General features: G+C 44.8%; 2 protein-coding genes across 5 annotated transcripts in view; one reads left to right on the plus strand and one right to left on the minus strand.

Moving 5' to 3' along the window:
• mis18bp1 (MIS18 binding protein 1) overlaps positions 1-4,035 on the plus strand; it is a 29,604-nt gene extending 25,569 nt beyond the window's left edge. For 2 of the 3 annotated variants that reach the window (XM_062968729.1, XM_062968728.1), the window contains one exon: positions 1,825-4,035. In XM_062968729.1, the coding sequence (XP_062824799.1) occupies positions 1,825-1,922 (98 nt within the window). In that variant the 3' untranslated portion in view covers positions 1,923-4,035. The remainder of the gene's footprint in view (positions 1-1,824) is intronic. The other variant, XM_062968730.1, reaches the window with a different exon arrangement.
• Positions 4,036-4,491: 456 nt separating this feature from the next.
• fancm (FA complementation group M) overlaps positions 4,492-17,050 on the minus strand; it is a 66,838-nt gene continuing 54,279 nt past the window's right edge. For both annotated transcript variants that reach the window (XM_062968727.1, XM_062968726.1), the window contains exons 17-23: positions 15,318-15,455; positions 14,890-15,037; positions 14,481-14,593; positions 11,556-12,035; positions 7,701-8,046; positions 5,847-6,141; positions 4,492-4,678 (exon numbers count right to left, since the gene is read on the minus strand). In XM_062968727.1, the coding sequence (XP_062824797.1) occupies positions 4,564-4,678; positions 5,847-6,141; positions 7,701-8,046; positions 11,556-12,035; positions 14,481-14,593; positions 14,890-15,037; positions 15,318-15,455 (1,635 nt within the window). In that variant the 3' untranslated portion in view covers positions 4,492-4,563. The remainder of the gene's footprint in view (positions 4,679-5,846; positions 6,142-7,700; positions 8,047-11,555; positions 12,036-14,480; positions 14,594-14,889; positions 15,038-15,317; positions 15,456-17,050) is intronic.

Genomic DNA, 17,050 nt, shown 5'->3' on the forward strand with positions numbered 1-17,050 from the left:
GTTGATGTGTAGCAGCCGCATGGATTTCAGAGGATTTTCATAGCAGAGGAATGGTAGCCAGAGGTAGTGAACCACTGCTGTCCCTTCAGTGCAGTGGTTCCCAATTGATTTGGGCCCGAATCCTGTTTCATCTGTTTCTTTTGTGGTTTTGTAACGTTCCGAACATTTGGATGGCACGGATTGGTACAACCCCCTCCGGAATGAAAGAAGCAGTGAAACAAAAAAGGGGGGAATGGTAGCTTTTTGGTTGGCTAATTTTCGGCGCTTGGCTGTAGGCCCTGGCTGGCAGGGCCTACAGTCAAACGCTCAAAGCCCGTAGGCCCAGCAGGCAGGCCCTACAGCTGAGCGCCAGGACCACTCGGATGTAGGGCCTGGCTGGCAGGTCCTGTCACTTTGCCACCCAAGGTCTGAAAAACTGGTGTGTGTGTGTGTTTTGATATCAGATGTAAAAGCTCATTCAGATAGGTTCCTGTTCTCATAAGCGGTGGATGGAAACGAGGCCATACGAATGGTACAAGTAGAAATGGGTAGTGATTCCATACAAATGCACAACACTAGTTCCAAACCTTTTTTTGACCAGGGGCCACTCTCCAACATTAGTACCAAAAGGGTTACGAATCAGTTTGTGATCAGCTTTAGATTTAGTTTGGTTATTTAGGGTGCTGATTCAGAAAAGTGCATTGAATAGACCACATCAACTCTAGTTTAGGATACAGCACATTATCCATCCAGTAGTCGCCATGTGCTCGCCCACAGAAAACCGTATTTAATAATGGTGTGGTCTATCCAATGCAATTTTCTGAGCTGATGAGGTCTATCCAATGCAATTTTCTGAATCGGCACCCCAAAGAACCCCAGGAACAAGCTTAAATGATGACACAAAGAAAATTTTTTGTTTGGGATGTGTTATTACCTGTGGATTTTGTTAACACTCATGTTAAAAAATAGAAGGGGAGGGGGCTGAGGTTCAAAAACATACAAACAGTGTAATGCGAGACCCAAGAAACTGTCCCCAATGACTTTAACAACAACAACAGGTCTTACAAAGGGCTGCTTTCCCATTACAACTGATTTGTGGCAATGAGAGCTAATAATACTATTAATACTATTAATAATAATAATAATTATTATTATTATTACTTTGGGGGACTCTCCTCTCTCGCTCGTGCCACTGGGTGAGTCTTCTTCGCCCTTGCCTGGAAAGCTGAAAAAGTGCTGGCAAGGGCAATGCGATGGCGTCTCCTTCCTTCTTTCTCCCTCTTCTCTCTCACATTCCTCCAACAGCGACACACACATATGTTGTTGCAATTTTCCCCACATGTCTCATGGACCTTATTTTAGGTCTCGGCCCACAGGTTGGAAACCACTACTTTAGTGTATTTAGGGAGTAAGTTAGTGAAAATGTGGCTTCCCATTAAAGGTTTTGGGAATGTATTGGCTGTGACCTCATCTGCACATGTGTGTGGTGTTAAAGTTGGTTTAACTTATCAACTGTGTAGTTTGGTTGAGTACGTTTCAATTATTTTCTGCTATTCCCCAAAATCCTATGATGTAGGGAGAGTGAGTCACTGAGAGAGAGAGATTTCTTTAGAAGCTAGAACAGCAGGGGTTCCTTGGCCATCTCCCACCCAGGCACTAACCAAAATCAGACGGGATCAGGTCCTTTGAGAGCATATAAACCCTGTCCTATATTGTATGTGTAGGTGCTTTCAAGCCACCTGTCGCCTTGCGAGGTCCCCATGCATCCCAGAGGGTTGGTTGCCTTAGTCTAGGAATCCCCAGTGGTGGCTCTGCCAGTTCCTTTCTTCCTCTTTCCTTGGGCAGCAGTGAACTTGGCGTCGGATGGAACAAAGCGGCTGTTCCAAGCGGAGGATGAAGAAATGGACTCTTGCGACGAGGTCGATTCGTATTTTTCCACGTAAGAAGCGGCGGGTCCTTCTTTGTTCCTTCCAAGACCCTCCTCTGTTCCCTCCTTCTGGAAGCTGGCGTTCCTTCTTCGGCGTTCTTCGGATGAATTTGGAGTTCGGTTCCATCTTTCACTTGGTTGGCATTTGCTTTCCCGGTTCAGAGTTTCTTTGTGTCCCAGAAGGCCTTCCAGGCGAGGAGGCCTAATCCTTCTCTCACTGGCCTGGGACTCTTCCCTGTGGCCCTGCCGCCTCTTGGAGCAGGGCTCAGCTCTTTTGATGTTTTTTTCTTCAAGGGGGGATATATTTTATAAAGAAGCAAAATAATGTTGTTGTTTTTTAAAAGCTACTGTCCAATAAACCGCCAAGTGCCGAGTTTATTGCTTGCAAAGGATCTTTACTGCATAAAAGAAGAGAGATTGTGTATTTTTGTATTAAATCTTTTTTTCCTCAATACCTTTTTATATGTTTTGATGCAAGTTGTTGTGCTGGGTTGCAACATATGATGGCATCACACGCATTGAAGGAAGGACAGCTTCATGCATGTTTCCTTTTCCTACTCTGAACAGCCATAGAACTGGCACGTCTTTCTTTCTCTTGTCCTGGCTTCTTGTTACCATATTTATTCTTGCATTTCTCCCTCCCTGTGTCAATGTAGAACACGCCTGGGCAAACTTCAACCCTGCAGGTGTTTTGGACTGCAACTCCCACCATTCCTAACAGCCTCAGGCCCTTTCCTTTTCCCCCTCGGCCGCTTAAGCGGCCGAGGGGGAAAAGGAAGGGGCCTGAGGCTGTTAGGAATGGTGGGAGTTGCAGTCCAAAACACCTGCAGGGTTGAAGCTTGCCCATGGAGTTGAAGACCAAAACAACTGGGAGGAGGGCCCAAGTTTGTACATGCTTACCATGGGACCCTGGGGTGTGAGGACTCCATGAACCAGATGAGATAGTTTATGCAGTTGCTTTTCTGAACGAGACTTGAATCCAGCGCTCCTAATGCAGACCTCCCCTTGCCGCAGTCCAATTTTGGCTCTTACTCTCTATCTTGGAGTCTTTCCTTGGAGGCTTCTAAGCACAGGCTGGATGGCCACCTGTTGGGGTTGCTCCGATTGTGCTTTTCCTGCATCGCTAGATCATCATCATCATTTAATTACTTATTAATCGCCCTCCATCCAAGATGCTCTAGGCGATTTACAAGATAAAATAGTAAAGGATAAAAATACATACATACAAATGATGACCAATGCAGTCTCGTCCAACTCTATAATTCGATGATTCTTACAAGAAGTCCCAACTGAGGCTTTGGTGACGCTCCAGAAGGACCACAATGTCTGTCGTGCCTATCAAATCTGTCATAGAATCATAGAATTCTAGAGTTGGAAGAGACCGTGTGCGCCATCCAGTCCAAATCCATTCGGCTAAGAAGCAGGAAAATTGCATTCAAAGCACCCCACACAGATGACCATCCAGCCTCTGCTTAAAGGCTTCCAAAGAAGGAGCCTCTGTCAGAACAAGCTTTTTCGGTGCCTCAACCCTGGACCTCTTGAGCTTTTGCTTTGGCCTCCAGAGCAAATGGAAATAGAAAACTGGAGGATGTCTCCCTCTTACTCTTCCACATTGATGCTAATCTTGGAGTGTTCAATTAGTATGGTTATTGTTATTGTTACTATCTTTTATCCCAACATTCTCCTGATATAGATTCTCTAGCCCTCTGATCTTCCTGGGAGGAAGAGCACGTGGCTAAAGCAGCCTCCAGAAAGTAAGAGACCAGACAGGCCCACATTTGCAGTTGAAATCCCAAGCGATCAAGCAGGAGAACTTGTGACTTTGGACACTGCAATCCAGTTCTGGCTTCCGAAGGAGGCCTTGTGCCAACACTTTGGGACCAAGCTGGATCTGGGTCTGACTTTATTGCTAGGAGCAGCTGCAGCCACTTCTAAGTATTTCTAAGCTTCGAGTCTTTTTGAAGAGCGAAAAGGAATATTGGTAAATGCTGTTGTTGTTATTTCTCCTTACATTGGCCACTACTACAGCCACAAGATGGCAGCAGATTATTTTTTTCCTGTGGCCCATAAATCAGCAGAACAAGCTCCACTTAAAAGCAAATAAACGCATCTGCAAAGCCTGACTATTACACCGTGTAACATGAATTTTGTTCCTGGGTTATAAATGTCATTTCCTAATTGGTTCTATCACAAAAACATGGGGAAAGTTTATTAAACTGCAAAAACTTCCTGTATCATATTTTGCTCTAGGTTTTCACTGGCTATCTCATCACTGAGTCTCAACCAATTCAACTTAGTTTGTGGGAGCCACAAAAGCAAAGATTCTGGAACATAACTAATTTCAAATGGAGTGCCACACTATTAAACAGGAAAGAACACTTTCAAACCAGGAACAGATTTTTTTTCAAATTTTGTTAGTGTTATTACAGGTGTTTTTCTATAAAAATAGCTTTTTTATTTGTTCCTTTTGAGGCAAATGCCTTGCAGCGCTCCTGGCTGTCCTTCCCTTTGCTCTGCTGAAGCTCCCTTAAAAAGGAGGCGTCCCCACCGCCTGAGAGAAAAGCAAGAGCCTGCGTTAACAGAGACTCTTTTCTGTGTCCAAGTTTATTTACATATCTTACAGTAAAGTGCATTTGCTTCCAAGGTCCGTGGGCCAGTCAGAGGCTCCCGTTGGGCAGCATTTGGGCATCGAAAGGGTGCCGCAGGTACTGGAAGACTTCCTCCGCCTTCTGCTGGCTCACCTGGGTGCGGGCCGCCATCTCACTGGGAGAGCTGGAGAGGAGCAGAGAGGAGCCATGGAGGGAGGGACAGCAAAAGGCAGTGCTCCCAGTAGCCCCGGCATGGGCCAACTTCAGCCCTCAACTCTCACAATTCCAACAATATGACTCCCGTATCCTCATGGGATACCTCCCAGGATCCCCACAAAAACGGATAATAGCACACTCTGTATTTTGACTTATATGTGGGGTGGAAGCATCCCATGGAACCACATTGTGGAGGATCTAGAGAGGCGCACAAATGCTCTCAGGGAACAAAGAGAAAGTGGAGTAAGTAAAACTGGATAGTGAATCCATAGATAAGGGGCTGCACAATATTTGTTGTGTGTAGGTTGCCCATGTCTGTGCTAAGGGTTAATGAACAAATCTACACAGATCCAAATGGGACCCAAATAGGGCTGCTGTCCCACTTGCTATCTAATCCTCCCATGACCAATACAGTAGAGTCTCACTTATCCAACATTCGCTTCAACGTTCTGGATTATCCAACGCAGTAGTCAATGTTTTTGTAGTCAATGTTTTCAATATATTGTGATATTTTGGTGCTAAATTTGTAAATGCAGTAATTACTACATAGCATTACTACGTATTGAACTACCTTTTCTGTAAAATTTGTTGTATAACAGGATGTTTTGGTGCTTGATTTGTAAAATCATAACCAAATTTGACGTTTAATAGGCTTTTCCTTAATCCCTCCTTATTATCCAACATATTCGCTTATCCAACGTTCTGCCGGCCCGTTTATGTCGGATAAGTGAGAGACTACTGTACTGTACACGAGAAATGCAGCATTTTGAACAACCACCTCCCAAGAACCCTGAATGGAGAAGGATGATGAGTATGAGCGAGTGAAAGCATGAATTACAAGTGAATTTTGGAGTGTATGTTCTTGTAACCAATATAGCCATTATAAAACCAGTACTGGGGTCTGTGTGTCTACTTTTTTATCTGGAAGTGCCTGATGCACTCTGTCTCACTGAAAACTGATAAAAGAACATTTTTAAGGTTCAAAAAGTATTCATGACACTGTTGCCTGTAAGATTACATACAATGCTGATTACACTGAACTCTGCTCTATGAGAGATCCCAAGTGTTCATCCATCCCTTACCGTGTTGAATGAGGAGGGGGCTGACCGAGAAAGCCCTCCACGGGCTGTACGTACCTATTGGCAGCCTCCCGGATGGAGCGGAAAGCGTGGCAGAGGGCCAGGGCCAGCGGGTGCCCCACGCAAGGGATGCTCAGGTAGAAGCGCAGGGCCCCTTCCTGACGTGGTGTGACCTCAACCGCTGGCCACGCGATGCCCACCTCCTTCCGCTGCTCCACCAAAGCCAGCTCCTTCAGCAGGCCGGCCGTCTCTTCCTGGCCAGAGCTGAAGAGGAGGCGGACCCCGGCCCGGACCAAGGCCGACAGGATGCCGTCGTAGTGCTGGGTCCGGCGAAAAGCCCTGCAGGCCTCTCCTGAAACAGGTATGAACACGGTTAAGGCTTCTCATTCTGATGCTGGGAAGAAAGAGGCACAGCATGCTGGCATTACAATCTAGCATAGGCATGGGCCAACTTCGGCCCTCCCTCCAGGTGTTTTGGACTTCGACTCTCGCAATTCCTAACAGCCGGTAGGCTGTTAGGAATTGCGGGAGTCGAAGTCCAAAACACCTGGAGGGAGGGCCGAAGTTGGCCCATGCCTGGGTTGTTATGAACCTGATGTTCTTTTTAATCCAAATATGATCAAGATAAGGGGGAATTCTCTTATGATATGAGCCAAGAGAAACAGGGAAACCAAATTTGGTTTTATCACTATACATGTAATATTTGAAACAAGACATTACATTTAATTCAGTATCAAGAGCTCTCAATCACACCCACCTTCATTCATCCATACTCGCATCCTCTTGAAAGGTGATCAGTCTTTTGAAGAGGGTCGGGCATTGTGTTACCATGGTTCAGGAGACGTGGAGACGTGGAAATCCCTGTTTTCGTATAGCCTGTTATCATTAAGTTGCAAAAACATGCTGTTTTGAGGTTCACCACCTTATTCAGGCTAGATAACCCTGGAACATCTTGCTCAAGGATGTACTCTATCACGTCTGCATTTCTTGATTTCTCCTCGCCTCGGCTGCTAGATCCATCCACAGAGATGCACTGATTCTCCTGTGTTGTGGTAATCTCTGAGCGGTTAGACTCAATTTAACCCTCTCTGGGGGAGATTCCACCAAAATGCAGCAGAGTAGCAAAAGCAAAAGCTTTCAAATGCAAGTTGCTTACATGGGGTGAGCAAAGAGAAGCCTTTCAGCTTAGGATGGCAATTGATTGCAGAGTCTCAGTAAAAAGTTCAAAAAGTATTTATTCAGGTAAAAAGAACTCCATTGTAGATAGAAAGGCTTGGGAGCTGTCTAGTCTACTCTAGACTGGTTTCTAAGGAAAAATAAGAAAGGAAAAAAAAACCAAACATCTAAATAGTTACATCTTGCCAGGAGAGACGGCAAGATGCTTCTTGTTAGCTAGAAGAACAAAGGGAAAAGAGTGAACCAAAATGGTTCCAACCTCATGGTCCAGTTTATTGGGGCCATAAAAGACATTCTGACCAATGAGAAGTTAGTGTCCCTAAAGATGCACATTTCTACTAACTTCAAAGTAAGGGATGTGACGTACACAGGATAGAGTGAAACACATTAAAGCCTGTCTAGGCATGCTTTGGAAACAGGGAAAAGATTCCCTTAATCTAACTCTATCATCTATCTGACTACATTTAGATTTGAGTGGTCTAGGGTGATTCCCAACATCCTGGACCGCAGCAATGGAATGTCTAACCCTCTTCAAAAGAGAGAGGTCTGTTGTGTGTATGATTGAGAGAGCTCTTGATACTGAATTAAATGTCTTGTCTCAAATAAATGTGACATGTATAGTGATAAAACCAAGTTTGCTCATATCATAAGGGGATTCCCCCTTATCTCACTCTGGATCAAAAAGAGCATCAGGGTCATAACAGGGTTAAATCCCCCTTCTGGCCAGGGACCCACCTGACTTGGGCCTCTCTTTCTCCACGATGACACAGATCCGGTCAAACTTCCTCCTGATCTCCTGCACCTTCAGGGCCGCTCTGCTCCGCTGCGCAGGGTGGAGGAGCTCCGCCGGGGACTTCCTCTCCACCGCCATCCGGTGGCTGACCACATAATCGCAGACGCCCAGGGAGCAGACCTGCACCTTGACCCCGTGGGCGGCCTTCAGGGTGGAGATGACCTCCGGACCAGAGGAGATCTCGCGGCTGTCCGCTAGGATGCACAGGGCGGCCGGGTCCTTCAGGGAGGAAGAGGAAGGGCAGGCGGCCAAAGCAGAAGAGAAGGAGGCACCCGAAGGCCTTTCCACCTGCAGAGAGAGAGCAACAGAAGGAAGCCTTCTTGTCACTAAGCCAAACCTATAGACCACCAAGGCCCTTCTCCTAGAATCATAAGAGTTGGAAGACACCCCAAGGGCCATCCAGTCCAACCTCAACCAGTGGGCCATCCAGCTCAAAAACCACCAAAGAAGAGGATAAGGTAACACCATGGGATGTAATATTAGACAAGGGAAGAGGAAAATTGCAAGCATATATAAAATTCTATTGGAATGGAGCACTGAGAAGGAACAAATAAAGGAGTGCATGACAAATTGGGCAAGAGATCTAGGAAGAACTATATTATTAGAGGAATGGGAACTTTTATGAGGGGGAAAATTTAATTACACATATGCCTATGAATTGCAAGAAAATTGGTAAGAAAATGTTCTATCGGTGGCACTTGACCCCAAGAAGGATATCAAAATTTACCAAAGGCAAGAAGATTAAATGCTGGAAATGTGGAAGAGGTGAAGGGTCACACCTACACATGTGGTGGTCTTGTGAGAAGGTAAAACCGTATTGGAGGGAAATCCATGATAAATGTCAAAAAATGTTAAAGATAAAAATACCACTACTCCCAGAATTCTTTCTACTGGGCATGACGAGTAACCAATGGGGAAAGAATGAAGATAAACTCTTTACACACTTAACAACAGCTGCCAGACTAGTTCTTGCAAGATTATGGAAACAGAAATTAATACCAAAAGTGGAAGAATGGATAAAAAGAATATGGGATATAATGAATATAGACTACCTAACATACTTGCTATCAACAACACAAAATAAGCCAAAAAATGATAGATTGGACACTAGTAAAGGACTGGATGAAGAAAGAAAAAGTTGGAATATTGTTATAAAGCCCTTAACACGAAGGAGAAGTGTTAGCAAAAAAGAAAAAAAAGAATGATACCAGCAACATAAATAATACAAATAATTATGACAACTTTATAGAGAAGAATGGAAGTCAAGAATCGACAAGGACCCCGACCCCAAATACCCTTATTACCCCTTTCCCTTTCCCTTCCTACCACTCCCCTCTTTACCCCCCATCCCTCCTCACCCCCATTACTTTCCTAACCCACTAAGATGGATTTTATTATTTTCAAAATTTAATAAAAATTATTTTAACATTAAAAACCACCAAAGAAGGAGGCTCCACCTGACTCCCATGCTGAAGCATATCTCTGCTGAACAGCCCTAACCATCAGGAAGGCCATGTTTCCTCTATGCAGGTGCCCTCACCGATTGACTTTGCAAACTTCATGACTACTCATACTAATTCAAGCTTGCCAATTGTTGCTTTAAAAACAGGGTTCTTTCTCTCACTCTGGACATTAGTCCACAGGGGTGTGTGTGTGTATATATATGTTGTACTTCAGCCCATGATTGTGCCTGCTCCTAATACCAATGAGAAAGTGGATCATGGGATTTCTGGGCCTGTGAGCCAGCATGAGATTTTAAATCCTGAAAGTGGGCACTCCGTGTCTCTTGCAGTTGGTGAAGGCGAAGGCCACATTCCAGAGAGAGGCCCAGATGCTGCTGAGAAGACTTTCTCGAGGGAAGCAAGTCCAGAGGACAAAATGCCAGGTAGAGAGGTTAATGAGCTCATAGATAAGAGACTTCGTTTTCTTAATCTCCGGGCTGCTTCACAAATTCGGCAAAGGTCACAGCACTTGTTAGAGAAAAAGTCGTTAAGGTAGTCAGGGAAGATGGCATGATTTCATGGCTGTATTAGCGAGACCAGAGGGATTTTCCAGCAGCCTGGTCAATGCCGGTTATTGAGGCCACATCCCATGCCAAGTTAATCCTGCTAAAGGAATTCTAGTTCCATGTCTTCGTTTGTTCATGTTTCATGCTTCCAAGTTTAAAAGTTTGTTCCTGGATTTTTTTGTATTGGATTTTATGCTGTGTGGTGTATCCTGGTTCTTTTGTATTCCTGGTTTTTGATGCTAGTCTTGTACCTTGGATCTTGTGAACTATTTCATACATTTAGACTTTTTACTATTTTTGCTGAACTGCTTTTTATATAATCTTCAATAAACTGCTTTGCTTTTTTACCTTGGACTGGAGTATGGTGGTTAAGTACAGAGGTGCTTCCTGCCTTGGAGTACAACAATGTGTGTGTTTGTGTGTGTATGTATATGTGTGTGTGTGTGTGTGTGTGTGTGTGTATATACACACACACACACACACACACACACAGTAGAGTCTCATTTATCCAAGACTTGCTTATTCAAGGTTCTGGATTATCCAATGCATTTTTGTAGTCAATGTTTTCAATATATCATGATATTTTGGTGTTAAATTTGTAAATACAGTAATTACAACATAATGTTACTGTGTATTGAACTACTTTTTCTGTCAAATTTGTTGTATAAGTTTTGGTGCTTAATTTGTAAAATCATAACCTAATTTGATGTTTAATAGGCTTTTCCTTAATCCCTCCTTATTATCCAAGATATTCACTTATCCAAGGTTCTGCCAGCCCGTTTAGCTTGGATAAGTGAGACTCTACTCTGTGTGTGTGTGTGTGTGTGTATATATATATATATATATATATATATATATATATATACACGAGGACTATCCACAAAGTAGGTTACGTTTTGGATTTTAAAAAGGATAAAGTATAGGAGAAATAATTTACCATATGCAGCTGAAAGACACATTCCAATACTACAATCTCATATTAATCCCCACTGAAATCTAGGCACGTTTCATATAGATAAATGAGTTTGAGAAGTACTGCTCCAGTAAATTCCCCGCTTGTGTCCTCAGCTCTTCCCCCTTCTCTCTTCCTGCAGCGTAGCAAAACGCTGCGCTGCTGCCCCATTGTTGGAAACAGAGGAGAGAGGCGGCAAATTTACTGGTGCAGACCTTTTCAAACTCATTTATCTATATTAGACGTGCCTAGATTTCAGTGGGGATTACATGAGATTGTAGTATTGGAATGTGTCTTTCAGCTGCATATGGTAAATGATTTCTCCTATACTTTGTCCTTTTTAAAATCCAAAACGTAACCTACTTTGTGGATAGCCCTATGTGTGTGTGTGTGTGTCTACACACACACACACACACACACACACACACACACACACACCACTTGCCTCACTGCCAATAGACCTCTGAAGATGCCATTAGCCACAGATGTAGTCGAAACGTGAGGCGAGAATGCTACTGCTACATAGTCATGCTGCCCAAAAAACTCACAGAAACCCAGTGACTCTGGCCATGAAAACCTTTGACAGTACATCAGGAAGTTCTTCCTAATGTTTGGGTGGAATCTCTTTCCCTGCAGTATGACTCTTTTCTGTCCTAGACTTCAGAGGAGCAGAAAACAAGCTTGAATGGGACCTCCTTTCAAATATTGAGACCTGGCTCTCCTGCCTCCTCTCAAGCTCCTCTTCTCCATGCTAAACATCCCCAGCTCCCTCCAGTCCACTCCTCAGAGGTGCCCAGATCTTACGGTTACTGTGCAGAGTTCAGGCCAACTGTCTACCTTGGTGGGATCCCGTAGGTCTCCAGCCATGGACTCCTTCTGGCCGTGGCTTTTGCGCAGAGGGAGGAAGTCCAGCTCTTCCGACAGGGAAGCCTTCAGCTTCAGGAGGCGGTGGGCCCTGCTTTCCGGGGGCCGAGGGGACAATGTCCGGTGGGGCTCCAGGGATGGAGTCGCGTGGGAACCCTTCTCTTCTCTACCAACTTCTCCCTCGTCTTCGCTGGAGTCTTCCAGGATCCGGACCCGGGAGGGTCTCCTTGGCAAGGAGGGAGCACCCTTTGCCTCTTCCATGCACTTCAGCTTCTTCCGACGGCGAGTGCAGTACAGTTTCCTCCCATTTGCAAAGCTCTCCTCCTCCAACAGGTCAAAATTGATGTGCACTTCCTCCTCCTCCTCCTCACAGGAGCCGACGCCAGAGTTGTCCTCCACATTGTCCTCAACGCAGAAACTGTCGGCCAAATAGCTCTCGTCCTGCTCCGGAACCTGGAACGCAAAGGAGAGAGTGCTGCGGTTTGTCTATGCTAGACATGGACAAACTTTGGGGGAAGTTTTTATAAACAGCATATTAAAAAGAAACAACACTACAAAATCTATCTCCTTGAATTATATATACAACACACAATATAACCAGGGCATCAATTCCCAGAAGTTTCAGAAAAATTCACCTATCTGCAGATCTTTGGGGATTTTTGAAAATTATCCCCCCAAAAAGTGACCACAGCAATCCCCTTGAATGCCTATTTATTTATTTATTACAATATTTATATCCCGCCCTTCTCGCCCAATAGAGGACTCAGGGCGGCTTACAATAAAACACACATATAAAATTGTACAATACATTGTGAATCAATTAAAAAGTTATTAAATTACATCAGACATTCATAAAAACACTTATAAATTACAGATGGGCATGTTCGAGTCTAAAATACTGGGTCTGTCAATTGAGTTCCAGCATACATAATAATAATTAGTGCTGCTAATTGTTATTCAAAAGCCTGGCCCTATCTTTCTTTATGACACACAACCACATAAGGTCGACTTAGCACAGATTTATACTACTACTGACTTATTTTAGTCCTCTTTGCAGATTCAATCATGTTATTTATTTATTATTATTAGACTGACTCTAAACGAGTGGTGCCATTGGGGCGTTCTGATGCTGGGCGCTGCATTCTGGGAAATGTAGTTTAGGGAAGGGCCTTTTGTATTCTCTGCCACAGGGCCTCACCTTCCCAAACTACATTTAAGATGCGATCGGGAAAAAAGAAAAAGGATTGGCTTTACCAAAGTTGCTTAACGCTGGGCTGTAGCGCAGCTGTTTAGTAGCCAGCTGCAATAAATCACTACTGACCGGGAGGCCATGAGTTCGAAGCCAGCCAGCGTTGGATTGAGCACCTGATCATTAAAAATAGCCCAGGTCGTTGTTGACCTAAACAACCCGAAAGACAGTTGCATCTATCAAGTAGGGAAATTTAGGTACCACTTATGCGGGGAGACTAATTTAACTAGCCTTTTAGTAGTCAGTGTTTTTGTAGTCAATGTTTTCAATACTTTGTGATGTTTTGGTGCTAAATTTGTAAATACAGTAATTACTACATAACATTACCGTGTACTGAAGTGTACACCATCCTGCCCCCCACCCAAGTGAAGGCTTTCATGCGGGGAACATTTCATCCTAGATGTTCTGTTTTTCCTTCAGACTGGACATCCCAGGGTTCCTTAATTTGCATGACCCCACTCACTGCCCCTCCCTTAACCCTTTCCTACCCTTTCCTATGGCACACAGCAAACAGAGGAATTGATCAGCAACTGAACAAGAGGTTTGGGGAGAATTCACTATGATTTAAAAGAGTTGTAGTTGACCCACATCCAGAGAACACTGTGAACCCAACCAATGATGCACCTGGACCACACTTGCCATGGATGAAGGGACTTGCAGTACCTTCACTGATACTGTGACCCCCACCAACAATGGACTGGGACAAAATTTGGCACAGAAATACCCCATGACCAACTGAACATACAGCAGGGGTTTAGGGGAATGGACCTTGATTTTGGGAGTTACAGTTCACCCTTATCTAGAGAGCACTGAACCCAGCTGACATCAGATCTGGACCAAACTTGGCACACAGACCCAACATGACCAACTGTGCATACAGGCCTGGTATCGGGATGATTGACTTCAAATCTGGGAGTTGTAGTTCACCCTTTTCCAGAGAGCTCTGAACCCAGCTGACGACAGATCTGCACCAAACTTGACACGCAGACCCAACAGGGCCATCTGCACATACAGGCACAGATGAGAACGCATGAGAGCTGTTCGGCAGTGGAACTCTCTGCTGCGGAGTGTGGTGGAGGTTCCTTCTTTGGAGGCTTTTAAGCAAAGGCTGGATGGCCATCTGTCGGGGGTGCTTTGAATGCGATTTCCTGCTTCTTGGCAGAATGAGGTTGGACTGGATGGCCCATGAGGTCTCTTCCAACTCTACTATTCTATGATAGGCAGGATTTAGGAATGATTGTCCTCGACATATGGGAGTTGTAGTTCACCCTTTTCCCGAGAGCACTGAACTCAGTCAACCACAGATTTGGACAAAACTTCAGTGATATTACCTAACATCCCAAAACAAATAATGCTTTCTTCTAATAATCTAGGCACTGACGGGTCCCCAAGCTAGTATCAAATAAAGCCCCAAACGGTGAAGGCAGTGGCTCCTGCCTCCTCCAAAATCATCTCCTATTGAGACAGTCCTTTGAACCAAGCCTCCAAAGGGAAATGAGGTGCCTTTTTCAGAAGGTGCGCAAAGGGGACATGCTCGCCTCTGAGCATAAAAGCTGAGAAGAGGAAGAGATTCTTTGTGGAAATTGCAGATCAAACTCAACCTTGGTCTCCAAGTCTTGCCGCACCGCACTGCTTGCCTTGAGTCCTACCTGAGAGAAGACGGTCAGCGCATGGTGCCCTCCTTTGCGCATCACCATCTTGTACCGGTTGCCCACGGCTGGGCTGCGCACCGATTCCAGGTAGACGCCTTGCATCTCAGACTCTGGAAGGAGGAGGAGAAAGACGGTCTGAAGGAAGAGGAATGGACATCATAGAATCCTGGAGCTGATGGGGACCCTCAAAGGCCATCCAGCCGTACCCCCTTCTACCAGGCAGGAAAAGCACAATCAAAGCCCACTCTGCCAGTCAATGCTCCATTTCTAGGTGGAAACCCTCTCCACCAATGGCGCTAAAGGTCATCCAAAGAGGTCAAAAATGGTTAAAAGAGTTGTGAGCCCTATCAAAGTCACTACACCACCCACAGACTAATATTTGCTCAGCCCAAAGCGAACGGCCTACCATTCAGGTCTTGTGTCTCGTCATTCAGGAACTGGGCGATGGAGCTGCTCATTGCGTCTTCGGAGGTCAGGCTCTCGTCCGAAGAGACCCCCGCGGATCCCTCTTCGGAAAGGGCGGCCTCCTCCTCAATGAAGCACCGGGCGGCCTCCTGAGGAAGCACCAGCGAGAGAGGAGCTACCATTATCACATCACTACTGTTTTATATTCCATTGCCATAGAATCTGATGGGAATTGTGGGTGTTGAAGTCCAAAACGCCTGGAAGGAAGACCAAAGTTTGCCTGTGCCTGTGATAGAGGCCGATTCCCTCCCTAACTTACTTATGGATCTGGAACAATGGGAGAGGCACACCTTCCTGCCTGGGTTGTATCCGCATCCTCGCCCCGGGTTCTGGGAGAGGGAACCGCGCTTGGAAATGCCACTCACTCACCTGCAGCCCAGCCCTGCCCTTCCTCCTCTTCTCCCTTTTTGCACCTGGAACTGGCCTCTTGCTCCCGCTGTTCACATCCCTCGGCACTTGGTTGGGTTTCTCAGTGAAATCTGTGTTTTCATCGCTGGACAAATCTGACTGGAAAGCAAATGAGGAGTGATAAATATGAACAATAGAATCAGCTGTGAATGTGTTTATGTGTATGTATATATATGTGTGTATATATGTATATGTATATATGTGTATGTGTGTATATATGTATATGTATATATGTGTATGTGTGTATGTTTGTGGATATGTGTGTGTATGTGGATATGTATGTACACATGTATATGTATGTGTGTGGATAAATATGTACACATGTATATGTGTATGTATATATGTGTGTGTATATGTATATAAGTGTATACATTATGTGTGTGTGTATATGTATATATGTATATGTATTTATATGTGTGTGTATATATGTGTGTGTGTGTGTGTGTGTGTATGTATGTATGTATGTACATACCGTATGTGTATCTAAGGCAAAGGTAAAGGTTTCCCCTGACGTTAAGTCCAGCCGTGTCCGACTCTGGGGGTTGTTGCTCATCTCCATTTCCAAAGAGCCGGCGTTGTCCGTAGACACCTCCATGGTCATGTGGCCGGCATGACTGCATGGAGCGCCATTACCTTCCCACTGGAGCGGTACCTATTGATCTACTCACATTGGCATGTTTTCGAACTGCTAGGTTGGCAGGAGCTGGGGCTAACAGTGGGCGCTCACTCCACTCCCGGGATTTGAACCTGCGACCTTTCTGTCTGCAAGTTCAGCAGCTCGGCACTTTAATACACTTTGCCACCGGGGCTCCGGTATATCTATGTATATGCATATGTGTATATGTGTGTATATATGTTTGTAGATATGTGTGTATGTGGATATGTAAGTGCACATGTATATGTGTACGTATATGTGTGTGTGTATAGTGAATGTGCATATGTGTATGCATACATGTGTGTATGTGTATACGTGTATGTATACAACTTCATACATTATTGTATTGCGTTCAGAGGCGTTTAGCTGGTGCATAATCAACAAATGCATAGCCTTGATTCTACTCCCATGTGAAAAGGTGTAAAGAAAGGGTATAAACACATTGCATTGCATAACTTGTCATTGGGATTCTCTTACCACCAACATAATGGATAGCTTTCCATTTGGAAGGTGTCCTTCTCTAATATCTTTGTGCCAGTTTGCCTTAATGTTGCAGTTTAGAGGGAAATATCCTCAAAAACAGATATGACTGTTTTGGAAGCTTTGACTGCTGCAAGAGGAGGGCCATGGGTTTTCTTTTTCCCACCGGCTGCTGCTCAACCGGCTGGGTTATAAATGTATAAATTAGCCTCACATATAAGTCGAGGGCAGGGTTTAAGACTAGAGATAAATGTTAAGGCAGAGTTATTATATTAACCAGTGGATACAAGAGGAATCCTCTCATCTCTTCAGGAGTCTCCTGTATCCCATGCAGCTGAGGACAAGTCTCCATAGGGACCACCACATGCACCAGCATTGCCCAAAAACGAATCAAAGGGCACGAAAGGCACTGTAAACTCAACCAGAGAAGTCAGCCATAGCAGAGCACCTGATGAAGCAACCTGGACACAGGATATTATTTGAGAACACAGAAGTGCTGGACCACTCTCACAACCACCATGTCAGACGACACAGAGAAGCCATTGAAATCCACAAGTAT

This window comes from Anolis carolinensis, chromosome 1, assembly GCF_035594765.1.
Source record: "Anolis carolinensis isolate JA03-04 chromosome 1, rAnoCar3.1.pri, whole genome shotgun sequence".
Classification (NCBI taxonomy): Eukaryota; Metazoa; Chordata; class Lepidosauria; order Squamata; family Dactyloidae; genus Anolis; species Anolis carolinensis.